This window comes from Rhodamnia argentea, chromosome 3 (genome assembly GCF_020921035.1).
Source record: "Rhodamnia argentea isolate NSW1041297 chromosome 3, ASM2092103v1, whole genome shotgun sequence".
In the NCBI taxonomy this organism is placed as follows: Eukaryota; Viridiplantae; Streptophyta; class Magnoliopsida; order Myrtales; family Myrtaceae; genus Rhodamnia; species Rhodamnia argentea.
In genome coordinates, this window is record NC_063152.1 from 4,183,929 (window position 1) to 4,197,344 (window position 13,416).

Here is a 13,416-nt window from a genome sequence, read left to right on the forward strand (position 1 = left end):
AGAGCTCTCTATCCGAGGAAAAGGGTAAAGATAGGCGGATTGACGCATCCGAGCAGGCAGGGAATACTTAGTGCTTGGAATATGAATGCTATGAGGCTTGGGCGAGAGAGCAGGTGTAGAGGCATTGTAGTTGACCGCAGTCAGGAGCAACTATCCATCTTGGAACTGACCTTGCATCCTGGGCATCCATCAGGCAATGGAGGCAATAGAGATGCAACCTTGCAATTTCAAGCGAGACATCGCAAATTTCGAACTTCTACAAGTAACTTCTTAGTTGTGTACCCTTTTAAACCGACAACTTCAAATCGCACGATTTCTCACTTTCCCAGCATCGGCATTCACAAGGAAGAGGCATCATCGCATTCATCCCTCTTTAAGTCTCTTCCCGCCATTTCAAGGACACAATCACAATTGCAGCAACTTGCCCAAATACGTCCTTCCCCGTTCAAAATTAAAATGGTACTTCAACTGGCTCTAACTCGTACACAATAGCCGTCAAGATCCAATAGAGGCACATGGATCATTATGGCGATATACGCTACTTCACAAACATTCTCCTCAGCCTGCATGATTGTTCTATGATCAATTTATAGGTTGAAAGGTGATTCCAGGCCACGAACGCAAATTGGTCGGTGTATCCTTGCATATCATCTACTAACAATTGCCAAATCAAGGCTCCAGCACCAGCTTGCCTCTTCTTTGCTGATTCATAGATTTTGTCATAAACCGTCTTCAAGAATATATCTCTTTGACTTGACTCTTGTTGATTCTGATGCAACGACGACCCAATTTCTGTGAAAAGAACTGGTTTCTTCAGCATGTCATCCCATCAAGTATGTGAGAATCAACCCGCTGCGAAAGATATTTCACTTTTTCGTCCAAACTCGCCCCCGGGATCCTACAATCATCGAGAATTATTTAAAAGTAAAGCAGAATACAGAAATGCAAAATTTGCATAGAAAGCAAAGAGTCATTGGCTATGTCCAAAAAGCACAGCCTAGCAGCATTGGGAGAAGCATTCTAATTTAAACTCATTTCAAGTAGCAGCATCTTCAAGTGATGTTTGAAGCAATTATTGAAGAGATTTTAGTTTCTACAAGCATCATCTGAAGTTTACTAACCAACTATCAGGATATGCATGGACAGAAGCAAAATCAATGTTCTGAATTGCTGAGTTCTTAAGGAAATCTGTTGCAAGTGAAGATGCCCATTCGCCAGGATTAACTGCACTTTTTTCTTGCGTTTGTAACCCATAAAATCCCTCAACTCCAATCATCACAAGGTGTCTTCGGTCTAAGCTCTTGACATACGCAGCCATCTCAGTGATCCAAGCCTGTTACACAACCAAAAACAAGAAGAGGATGGAAGCATGACAAACTCAAGTTAATATGGAAATACTGACGGTACACGATGAAAAAGGATGAGCTAATAACATAACAAACAACATGATCGTCTTGTCATTCATGGAAATCAGCAATAAATAACAAAACGTATCAATTGATCACGAAACTTGAGAGAGAGAGAGAGAGAGAGAGAGAGCTACCTGAAGACGTGGCGCAGATGACCCAGATACACAGCGAGGCTCATTCATGAGCTCCCAAGCAAAAATAGCTGGTTCATCAAAATAATGAACTCCAGTCATGGAGTTTTTTCTTGTTATTACCGCCCGCACAATGAAGGGTAGTAATGCAAGCAATCAAATGTCTTTATTGTGCAGCCAAATACTGTGGCACAAGGAATGACGTTCATCCGCTTCTAGTGCCTAGCATGAAGAAGAAAGTTGAAAGCAGAACCTACCTTGATATAAGCCTTGTAGTACTCCTTTACTGTGGGATGCGAGAAGAACGAATCTGCCGATGAAGAGACATTCTGTCCAGCTTCTTGCGCCCATCTGATATACTGTGCTTTACCACCAAAAGCGTTCAAATTGTTAACTAAGCTCAGGATTACTCGCACCCGATTCCTTCGAGCTTCAACAATTACATAATCTAATCCCTGAAATCAATAACAGATGTAATAATGTCGAAATATCCCCGCCTATTCTTGTAGTGAAATCTATTTTCACCAAAGAGCCATCATAGAATGACAAGAGTACTAACATCTTGATGAGCATCTCCCCACCACAAAGTTAGCACCAACCACCTGCCTCTTCCATCGAACCACGCTGCTTACAATCATTTTCAGCAGCCGTATGAACTTTTTTCTACTGTAATCTTTATGGTCCACAGCTAACACTCGTAGCTGCAACAAAACCTCTCACAACCCCTCATTGGAGATTCATCAATGAGGAATTCGATACTTCACCTATCTGCACATATCAGCAGCACGACAAAATGACAAAAAGGAGAGGTGTTCTGCAATTTTTTAATCCACACTCAACTAACTCCTACTGAATTTGAGTAGCGAATACTTTCATCTCTAAATCAACGCCACGAATCTCTCCGGGCTTTCTGCGGCTAACACTGCAACCCAATCTAGCAACGGGGAAAAAAAATCTAAACTTCGCCGTCACCGACAATGCACATGAAAGGACAACTGTTCCCGAACAAGAAAAACAGAGCGCAAGAGTTCATTTCACTAACCCTGAGCACCCTCTCATCGAAAACGCCCGGAGACCTCTGCACACGGTCATCCCCATTCCGGCCCCTCTCTTCATCATCTCAGAAACCCTCGCCCTCGATTGAACCCACACGCTCTCCTCCATCAGCCAATACGGATTCCACCCATTGACGTACACCGTCGACTGGACTCGACCACCGCCAACATCCCCACCGTCCTCGACGATCACGAACCGGGTCGAGTTCGTCCCCACGAACCCCATCTTCGGAAGCCACAGAACTGGGAAGGTGAAGGTGAAGCTGGTTTCGTCGAAGTTGAGGTAGACGATGAGGAAGATGGTGATTCCGCCCAAGATTGGACACAGAGCCTTGTCTCTCCAGTTTGGCTTCATTTTTGTGGCCGCTTCTTCACTGGAGTTTGGGAAGAGCCGAAGAATTCTTCAGAAATCATTTTTCAAACGTGGGTGGGGAAAAGTCAACGTATGACGTGGCGCCTTGTTGTCGTTATTGTCATTTCTCCGACAGTGACGTGGCACGCGCTGAAGCGACCGAGTTAATTGGTTCAGTTGGCAGATGTCAATGTTGGAGCGGCCGTTGCTGGTTCGCCTTCCGTTTCTGGAAAACAAGGGAAAATGCCAAAAAAAGAGCTCAAGTGTACTTGTTTTCTCAATTTAGGCCTGAAGTGCAACTTGTGTCAAAGAAAAGCCTGAAGTATCTTTTTTTTTTCTTTTATATATTTAAACAAGGGCCTGAATGGAGATTTTTTTGTCTTTTTACATTTTGTGATTGTTTTCCTTTTTTTCTTCCTTTTTTATTTTTTATTTTTTTTCTTTCTTCTTCCCCTTACACCCGTAAGAATCGTGTGGCTGCGTGGCCTCGCACGCCACACGCGAGAGCCTACCTTATGACCACCGACGAGGGGAGCCCTCGCCGGATCGGGCGAGGTTGGCCCTTGTTCTGCCTAGACAAGGGCACGCCTTGCGGCCCCCGGGGAGGGGAGCCCTCGCTAGATCGCTTGAGGCAAGCCCTCGCTGCGCCCGGGCGCGGCCACGCCTCGCGGCCACCGGCTAAGGGAACGGCCGCGACGGCTCACCTCGCTACGCCCGGGCGAGGACTAGCCTCGCGGACGCCGGTGAGGGCGGCCCTCGCCCTGCCCATGTTTCCCGTTTTTTTATTTTAGCTCAACTAAGGCTTGAGCTACTCGAGCAGGAGGAGCAAAATCAAGCTCCTTTGGATGATGCAAGCAAGCAAATCGATGACAAACAGTACCAGCATTACATACTCGAAATTGGAACAGGAAAATTTAAAAGAACTCACCTCATCCGACCTATCCTCCTCATCCTCATCCTCATCGAACTCGACACTCTCCTCATTGTCGTCGCTATCAAAGGGCGACAAAGGCCGCCCGTGCCTGGACTTCGATTGACCTTGAGAATCCCCGGGATTGGAGTGAGTGGATAGGATCACGAACCTCCGGGAGCCCGCGCTTCGCCTGTCGATCCCATCTTCGGTTCCGCGAGAGAGGGAATGCAGAGGGAAGCGAGATCCAAGGCGAAGCGACTCCGTCTTGGGACCTGATTGGGAGATCTTCTTCGTTTTTTTTTTTTTTTCCTTCAAACGAACAGACAAGGCATCACCGATTTTTGATCGGACGGGGTAAGCGTTTCCGTTGGTCGGCCCTCGCCCGAGCTAGGTGAGGCAAGCCCTTGCGGCCGCTCAACCCACGGCCATTGGCGACGAGGAGGAGAACAAGAGGAAACAAGAAAGAAAAAAGGAAAAAAAGAAAAGGAAAACCATCACAAAATGTAAAAAGACAAAAGTGTCTTGGTTCAAGCCCTTCTTTGATATAAGTTGCACTTCGGGCCCTTAATTGAGAAAACAAGTGCACTTGGGACCCTTTTTTGGAATTTTCCCGGAAAATAATCTTGCAGCCTTCTAGGGTGGAGAGAGAATTACATTTTGTCCCCCCCCAAGTTTTTGGGATTGTGGAAAGTGGGCCCCTGATGTTTCGATTATTGCAATTTGCCCCCTGACTTTTAGAAATCCGTGGTAACATGCCAAACAGCGGTGACTCCAGCTAAATATTTTCTTACATATCCGATCACGTGACGGATAATAGAAGGCAACTTGGTCATACGACACATATTTTAAAGCTGTACATTGTTGTACATTTGGCGTTGGCTCCAATCAAATTCTCGCTAAAATTCTAACCACATGCTCTTACATACAACTCTTTATGTGTGTATAAACTTACATTACGAATTTTCCCTCCATGATTATTTATGAGTTGTTGTGTAGTCGGAGATCCAAGTAAAACTTAATCAAAGTCAATGTCGTGGGACGAATTGCAACCGATTTCTAAAATTCAGGTGGCAAATTGCAAAAATTTAGACATCGCGGGGGGCAATTTGCAACAACCCAAAAAACTTGGGGGGCAATATTTAGTTTGCCCCAAGGGCGGATGAAGTTCAACCCAAAAAAAAAAAAGCGGGCGGATGAAGACGTGAGCGGGCCGGGCCGGGCCGGGAATCTATGGGCCTCATTCGCGTTTCCCACCAAGCCCGCCCGTATCGGATTCTCCTGCCCATCCTTATGCGCGCTTCTCTCTCCAGACGCATTCTCGTTAAATGTCTCTTCATGACCTTCAGCGAAGCATCAACTAACAATTGAATTGAACGAACGAAGATCACCTCCGAATCCCAATTCCCAATCGAAGGTCGGCATCTATCACGCGAATTCGGATTTTCGCTTCTTCAATCGTAAACCCTAGCGGTGCGTCTTCCTGAAAATCTTCTCATCTTTTGCTGTAGTTTTCCGGCGGATCCTGTGAATCAGTGGACCTGAAGGAGGGGAAAAAGGATGTCGTTCGACCTGGTGTTGAAGCCGACGTGCGGCGGTTGCGGGTCGGCAGCGGATCTCTATGGAAGCAACTGCAAGCACATGACTCTCTGCTCTACCTGCGGCAAGACGATGGCGGAGTCCCGAGCTAAGTGTTACGAATGCGGCGCCACCCTCACTCGCCTGATTAGGGTTTGGCTCTCGCCTTCTTTTCTGTTCCCTCGACGGATTGAGTGTGCATGTGGTTTCGCATTTGGATGTGTTTGTTACTCGTTTTATTGTTTCGTTGGTCAACTTTGGTGACTTAAGGTTGTCGGTTTGTGATTGAGTTTTTGTGAGGGAGGGTTACAAGCTGTCTATGGTTTTTCTATATTGTTGGGAGCTGAGATGCATGCACTGTGTGCCGTAAAGGAACATAAATGGAAGTTGAAATGCTGTGTATGTCGTGCATTATGTAGGAATATAATGTCCGAGCGAGTCCTGGCAATGACAAGCACTACTTCATTGGTAGATTTGTCACTGGCTTACCGAATTTTTCGAAGAAGAAAAGCGCAGAGAATAGGTGGTCTGCACAGAAGGAAGGGCTTCAGGGGCGTCAAGTTACAGATGCCTTGCGGGTACAATTGGATTCTCCTCATCTATGGACTTCCCCTTTTGCTATTTTTGAAAGTCTGTAGATTGTTTCTTTAATGGTCAACAACTGTCCTGCGCCTCACATTTCGCAATCAGCACTGCTTTTTTCCATATGTAGGAGTTGAAGGATCAGTCAAATGTGCTCACTTCTGTTTAGTTAATCATCCTTTTGGTTGTAATCCTCTTTCCTGATGCATTTTGTTGGGAAACATGCTTTGAGTTTGCAGTGATTTATCGCTATGCCGTTATAGGCCTCCTTATGCGTATGTCATTATGGATTACAGTGGTCTCATATGATTTTATAGGTTCAATTTTAATTCTCTCATGGTTTAACTGTTGAAAGATGATGGAGGCACTTTTTCTTTTTCTTTGAGATATTCATCTCTCAAATTTTCAGCTTCTACGATTATGGTTTTAAGCATCTGACTCAGTTATATCTTGGTTCTCAAAAATTCTTATCGTGGTGCTCATATTGGCATGCTAAGGTTTATGAAATAGATAGGGGTCTGCAATGTCCTAATTGCCTTCAAATTAATAGACGCGGCTTATCTGACGCTGCCTTTGTCTTTGGTGCTCTTGTTGTTCTTTGGCACAATTGTATCTCATAGGAGAAATATAAGAACAAACCCTGGCTTTTGGAGGATGAAACGGGACAGTCTCAGTACCACGGCCATCTTGAAGGTTCTCAATCAGCTACTTACTACCTATTAATGCTTCAAGGAAAGGAGTTTGTTGCAATTCCTGCTGGTTCTTGGTATGAAAAACTCATTGCTAATTAATGTTTAATTTGTGATTTTCCTCTCATATAGGCTTTTCTTCAGCAGACAATGGTTCTAGCACAGTGGGTGGGGCTGCAATTTCCACAAATTGTACTCCTTGAGACTGCTGATCTTGGCTTATAAACAAATCTGGAAATAATTTTCGGATAAATTCGCTTTTTGTGGTTAAAATTGGAGAAAACATGGTGTTTTTACGGCTTTTGAAGTGAATTTCTTTGACAAATGTACTGAATTAGTTAAACATGCCCCAGAGACTACATCAAGTGGCAGGATATTTGCACTAATAGCAAGATTGACGATAATTTAATGTAGTTTCTGATTAAAAAGAGTGTAATGTCATTTTTCTTAGTCGGTGATTGCTCATATTAGTGAGGAAAAAGATTATTCATCTAGGGTATGTTAGATAACATGCCGTGCAAATTGGGTTTTCAACCGAACACTTTCCTTAAGGGGGAGTAGAGAAAGTGGGGAGGCTGGTTTGGGGGTTGGTTGGGGAAGAGTAGATGTGTAGTTGCAATGCCATATACTTTCTATTATTAATTTGGGAACTTGTAATTGCGTTCCTGTGAGACAGATAGTGTTCCTTTATTACCTTTGTCGTAGAAAGGCTGCAAATCTTTTAAGCTTGTCCTAGCCAAGCCAAGGCATTATGCTCCTGTTAGACAAGTTACATATTCTGTGAATGTAATGGTGTCAAATCGGTCACATGTTTTACAGGTACAATTTTAACAAAGTTGCACAGTACAAGCAACTTACCTTGGAGGAAGCGGAAGAGAAGATGAAGAACAGAAAGAAAACTGCTGATGGTTATGAGAGGTGGATGATGAAAGCTGCTAACAATGGAGCTGCTGCCTTTGGTGAGGTTGAGAAATTCGAAGATAAGGATAGTAGTGGAGGAGGTGGTGGTGGTGGTGGCGGTGGTGGTGGGAGGGGACGTAAAAAGACAAGTGCCAACGATGATGAAGATAACGCATCAGACAAGGGAGAGGAAGATGAAGAAGAAGAGGCAGCAAGGAAGAGTAGACTAGGACTCAACAAAGGGGGCGGTGACGATGATGAAGAAGGTCCAAGGGGAGGTGATCTGGATTTGGACGATGATGACATTGAAAAGGGTGAGGGTGTCCTTTTTTGTTTTAGAGAGGATGTCCTGTTTATCTGCTGTTTTATGTTACAAACGGTCAGATTCTTTCTATTTATCCTAGATGGAGGAGTAGGTGAGAGAACTTGATTCAAAAACCAAAAGAAAAAACCTAGGAGTAAATCAGGGAGAAAAACACAAATTAGAGTCTAATATTGGACTTTTCCTCCTCTCTTATTAGGTAGTATTTTTTCAAAAGTTCAACTAATAGAGCAAGTGGCCGTTTTTTTATGAGAAATCAGGGACACCTTAGGAAGTACTCTTTCTTCTGTATATGATGGATTACAAATTGTAATCCTCTTTCAGTCAACATTACATCACTTTTCACTCCTTGTGTATGAAAAGCGCATTTTTTTTTCCTTCCTTGGTTTGACATTTTTGCGCCTTCCAGCATTTCTGTGATTTCCTCGAGATCCCCTAATATGCCTTTAGTTCAGATGTTCATTATGTTTGACATATCTCTGTTTATTTGCTCTAGGTGATGACTGGGAGCATGAAGAGATTTTTACCGATGATGACGAAGCTGTTGGGAATGAGCCGCATGAACGAGAAGATTTGGCACCTGAAGCTCCTCCTCCTCCAGAAATCAAAGTATGTATGCTTATCTTTCTGCAACCAGGCCTTTTTGTGGAAATGCCAGAAATAGTTTGGTTGGAGATGCATCGATGAAGTGTTATTTGGTTACTAAGATGTATTGGCAAGGCGAGATAGTAGGAGGATGGCATTTCTTTAGTAAGCAGAGTGCCTATATAGTGTTTTCTTCAGATTGATGATCCATTTTTTACCACTTCTTTGTTCCTTGCTCCAAAACCCAGTCCTTTTGGGCCTAATCATGACACGATCAAATTACAGCAGTTATTTATTTTCTATCAAAGCTCAATTTGGTCATTAGCTTAGTTTATGAAATATTTGTTCAAGGTCTTTGTGGATAGCATTAAGGGTGAAAGTTAGCTTTGATCCTTCAAATTTACTCCGCCCTTCAATCTCTCAACTTTAAAATTGTGATATTATTACCTTGAATTTTCAATGGCCAAGGACAGTTTGCACATCCGTCTTATTTGTTATGAAATTGTTTATTCACTTGAGATTAAACTATTGCAATAGTCTTCTGCTGAAAATTTTATGCATCTGAACACATTCATGCATCAATAACATCGAAACAAACTAGCATTGCAGTCTTGGCAAGTTCTTGATACATGTTAAATCGTCACTCCAAAAAAGTTTTGAGCTGTTTACATGTAATTTCGGAATCAAATGAACTCATTGGTTTGTGAAAAATTACCCGAAGAGTTATGACTAGCATAGAGTTTATAGGGTGAAAACCCTTAATTATTTATTTATTTATTTGTGCTCTTGGGGGTGTGAGGGTTGGGGTTTGCGTAATTCCACACAAAGTTGAGCAGCGAAAACTGTTGTCTACGAATTGATGCCTATGAGAACTGGTTATGATGAGTGTGTATTGATTGATTCTAAAGGATGATGATGAGGACGAGGATGAAGCAAATGAAGAGGAAGGAGGACTGAGTAAATCTGGAAAAGAATTGAAGAAGCTGCTTGGACGAGCTAGTGGGGCCAATGATTCTGATGCAGAAGAAGATGACGACGATGAGGACGTAAGTTTTCAAATTGACTGCTCGGTAGAAAAATATCAGGGCCCCTCTAGCATGGCATTTCTTTTGCTTAAGGAGATGCATAGTCGCTGTGATGGCAATCAAATTCTAATTGGAAGCTAACCATGTCTGTTGTTTTTGAATTTATGTCTCATTTCACTCTGTGCAGATGGAAGATGAGGTTGGGTTTTCACCTGTACTGGCCCCTAAACAGAAGGAAGCCCCGAAAGAGGAACCTGCAGAAGAGAGCCCTTCAAAATTCATCCCTTCTGCATCTGCTAAGGGAACTCCACCTACTTCCAAATCCGCCAAGGGAAAGAGGAAGTTGAATGGAGATGATGCTAAACCATCGAATGGTGCATCCCAAAAGAAGGTGAAGACGGAAACTGTACGTTCATTGCCTTTTGCCTCTATTCTCTTGTATTGTGGTTTCTGTATTATTTCTTTGGTATTTTTACCCCGGGCATATGAAACTTGCAATTTCTGTAGATAGCTGAGATAAATTGTAAGTTTCCGTCTGCTCAATTGATTTTGTGGGATCAGGAAACAAAATCTTCAACAAAAGATGAAAGCGTGCCAACTTCTAAAAGCAGCATACCCTCTAAAGCTACACAGTCAGATTCAAAGAGTGCATCTACACTGCCGACTGGACCAGTTGCAGAAGAAGAGATAAGAGCATTCATTTTGCAGAAGGCACCTGTTACCACACAGGATCTTGTTGCTAAATTCAAAGCAAGACTCAAAAGCCCCGAGGTACAGGGTCACTCTTTGACGTCTTGTTTCCTCTTCTTTGGCCAATGATTCTGGAACTGCTGTCACTATATAAGTAGTTGAGGTTTTGAAAAGTCTCATACGAGTGAACTATTTAGGATATGGATGATTTCAAAGCAATATGAATTAGGGTTTCATTCACACTTTCAAATGATGCTTAAGAAACAGCATGTGAGTTGGGGTTCATGTGTTGACCTACTTTCTAGGCAGTTTTTACCCACATTTCGTATGTTGAACTTACAAATAGAAATAAAACAACCATCTCTTGTATTATCTGCATTATCACGAATTCTCGGGATGTGCTGAAAGCAGGTTAAGTAGTATCCCCAGCTTCTCTTTTCTAAGTTGGTAAAATTCCTTGATACAGGACAAGAATGCGTTTGCCGAGATCTTGAGGAGAATATCCAAGATACAGAAGACCAATGGATCTAGCTATGTTGTGCTGCGAGATAAATGATGATTTTGTATAGCTTATGAGTCTGGTTGTGGATTAGCTTGGATTATGTTTGCTTGTAAGAAACGTTACAGAAGAGGACGATGACACAGAAAATGGGGATTGAAATTGTTCCTCTGTGAATTGCTGTTCTGGTTCTGCTGCAGTACAATGTTGCTGGCAGAGAGAGAGAGAGAGAGAGAGAGAGATACGACTGTCAATGAAAATTCTGGCATTTTGCTGCTATACTTCCTTACAAATGACGGAAAAAATGGTGGTGTCATCGGAAAGTCTCTTCAGATTCAATTTGGATTTGTCCTTGATTTGTGCAGCATGCGATGTCATGTATGGTCCAAGATTATTGTTACTAGCCTAGAACATTGTTGGGGTGCTGCTATAATCTCTTGGAGAGGTGCTAAAGGCTCTATTAAACTGAAGAATTTGTCATCAATTCGAAACCTGAACAACGCGTCATCATAATCGAGTAATAGCATCATGTGAAATTCAGATTTTACCTTCAGAATTGCTGGACAAGAGTTTAGGGGAGAAAAAAAAGGGAGAAGGATATCGCATTACGCCCGACACCGCCACCACATGACCTTACGACGGACATTTTGTTGGGGAAACAGAATCAGGCTTCCCTCTCTTCAGCACATTCGAGTCGCTCCCTTAGGAGAACAAAACAGGAAGATATCGGATTCCTGAGGCAGCCGGAACCGAACCTTCTTCCAAACCATCTCTTGCCCTCGAGGACAAAGCCGCATCGTCGACCCATCCCGAGCAAGACGGGTGGACCTTGCTCAACGAACCCTTATTTTCTTGCCTCGGGGGTGAAGTACTCTCAGCTGCTGCTGCTTTGTGGTGTACGATCGTTGTGGTTGATGGGGTTGGTGAGAGCTTTTGCACCCATTGTTTGTTGGGTCTCCTCCAAGTTTGAGGAGTACAACTTTGTGCTATTGACAAAATCAAGAAGAAATTGATGGATCGCATAGATGATGGTTTTCGGGTAGATTATATATACACATGAGCAAAATGCGTGGATTGAGAGATTTTGGCGGGCAGGAACAACAAAGAAGATGATTAAGACAATGCAGCTTAAGCTGTAATCACTAGTATAATATTGTTGGTTCTTGTCTTGTGATGATCTTGTTCCATCGAATGTACCAACTAATAGAAGAGACTAACAACGCGATTGCGGAGGTCTATGATTTTGAAATTGTATTGAAGATCTTTGAATGCTGAAACTTAACAAAGAAAGAAAACGTCAATTTGTTTAGCCTGGTATTACCGAGCAAAAGATATTAATAGTTCCTAAACTTTGGCCAAACGTGCTTTTAATGGATCTAGCTGTATCGTGTTGCGAGATGAATGACGATTTTGTATAGCTCACCACTCAGGTTGTAATTTAGCAGGAAACACTGATAGTTTACAAAACCTCTGGCGTTTTGCTGCCATATATCGTGCTGTAGAAAAAATGTGTGGTCAACGAAAAGTTTTTCAGCTTCAATTTGAATGCCAAACTTGATTCATGCAGTCTTTGATGCTCGCTGTTGACACCCGATTTTTTTTTTGCCTGCAGATCCATTGTACCATTTTTTTAGAATGGAAATTTATTTCAGTGATCAAATTTGGCGATAACGGCGAAATTGAAAACAATCAATTTATCCAACCCTACATCCATTTTTCCTACTACACTCCTACATGAAAACATTAAAGGCACGATAGTTCAATAACAACTAAGTTTCAATTCTTATAAGTCAATCGTTCGTGCATTCCGAAACGATCGGTGATGGAATTCGTGAATTATAGAGCAACTCTGACCCCCAATCGAAAATGTCATTTCATCATCTACATTCAACTTTTACGCCGGACTTCTTCTGCACTTTTAAACTAGGGACACCGTAGTTTCCTTACCTTCGGGCCTGGCGATCGAAATTTGACAGGGTAATTATTAAAAAAGACTTAAATTTATTGTAATTATGTCAATTCAGTCTTAAATTTTATTTTTGGCCAATTTAGTTCTAAATTTTCTGCAATTTTGTCAATTTAGTTTACTTTGTTGGCCGACAATGACATAGATAATTTTTAATAATATTAATATTTTATTTTATTTTTTCTTTCTTTTTTGTTTCTTCCTAATCCTGTTGTGGCAGGCTAGGGCTTCACGACTCTCGCTATGGCCTCGCTGGCCACGGGCAAAGGCGGCCTTGCTCGCATCCACGCCTCGCGAACCCTCGCAAGGCGCAGCTGTGGGTTAAGGCAACCATAGGCGGGGGCCGCGAAGCCCTCGCCTATATCTTCACTTCGGTGCTAACTTTCCTTTGGCTAAAATTCTTGTGCGGCACTAATTTAGTATTAAATCGTCTAATAGAAAATCGACTCAAGTGATTTTGCTTTTAAAAGTTATGTTATGACAAAACATTGTTCAAAAAGCTATGATATCAAAATGAGGGCTTGGAAGGTACAACACCGTTTATATTTTTATTGTTATCGTAAAAAAAAAAACACTTATCTTCACTTTGGCACTAATTTTCCTTTGCCTAAAAATCTTATGCAATACTAATTTAGTAAAGCCTTAAGAAAACGATTTTTTTCGGCACTCGGTTCCTTCGTCTTAAGTCAAGCTCAGTTTACTTTTTGATCACTCACCCCTAGT

General features: G+C 42.4%; 2 protein-coding genes across 4 annotated transcripts; one reads left to right on the forward strand and one right to left on the reverse strand.

Moving 5' to 3' along the window:
• Positions 1-387: 387 nt before the first annotated feature.
• On the reverse strand, positions 388-2,969 carry LOC115757068 (mannan endo-1,4-beta-mannosidase 6-like). Its single transcript, XM_030697161.2, is given in 8 exon segments — positions 388-541; positions 543-828; positions 831-898; positions 1,122-1,333; positions 1,544-1,666; positions 1,798-1,995; positions 2,583-2,620; positions 2,623-2,969. Coding segments are annotated over 8 exon segments (1,299 nt in total). The 5' UTR covers positions 2,951-2,969; the 3' UTR covers positions 388-495.
• A 2,236-nt stretch (positions 2,970-5,205) lies between these two features.
• Positions 5,206-11,140, forward strand: LOC115757067 (transcription initiation factor IIF subunit alpha). Of its 3 annotated transcripts, XM_048276183.1 has the most exons (10): positions 5,206-5,588; positions 5,855-6,013; positions 6,638-6,783; positions 7,526-7,920; positions 8,425-8,537; positions 9,422-9,559; positions 9,726-9,944; positions 10,100-10,309; positions 10,695-10,830; positions 10,976-11,140. In XM_048276183.1, the coding sequence occupies exons 1-9, from the start codon at positions 5,418-5,420 to the stop codon at positions 10,782-10,784; spliced, it is 1,641 nt and encodes a 546-aa protein (XP_048132140.1). In that variant the 5' UTR covers positions 5,206-5,417; the 3' UTR covers positions 10,785-10,830; positions 10,976-11,140. The 3 variants fall into 3 exon arrangements, with proteins under 3 accessions (XP_048132140.1, XP_030553016.1, XP_030553020.1); XM_030697156.2 differs by lacking the exon at positions 10,976-11,140 and having other exon boundaries at positions 10,695-10,915; XM_030697160.2 differs by lacking the exon at positions 10,976-11,140 and having other exon boundaries at positions 9,726-9,929; positions 10,695-10,915.
• The last annotated feature ends 2,276 nt before the right edge of the window (positions 11,141-13,416 follow it).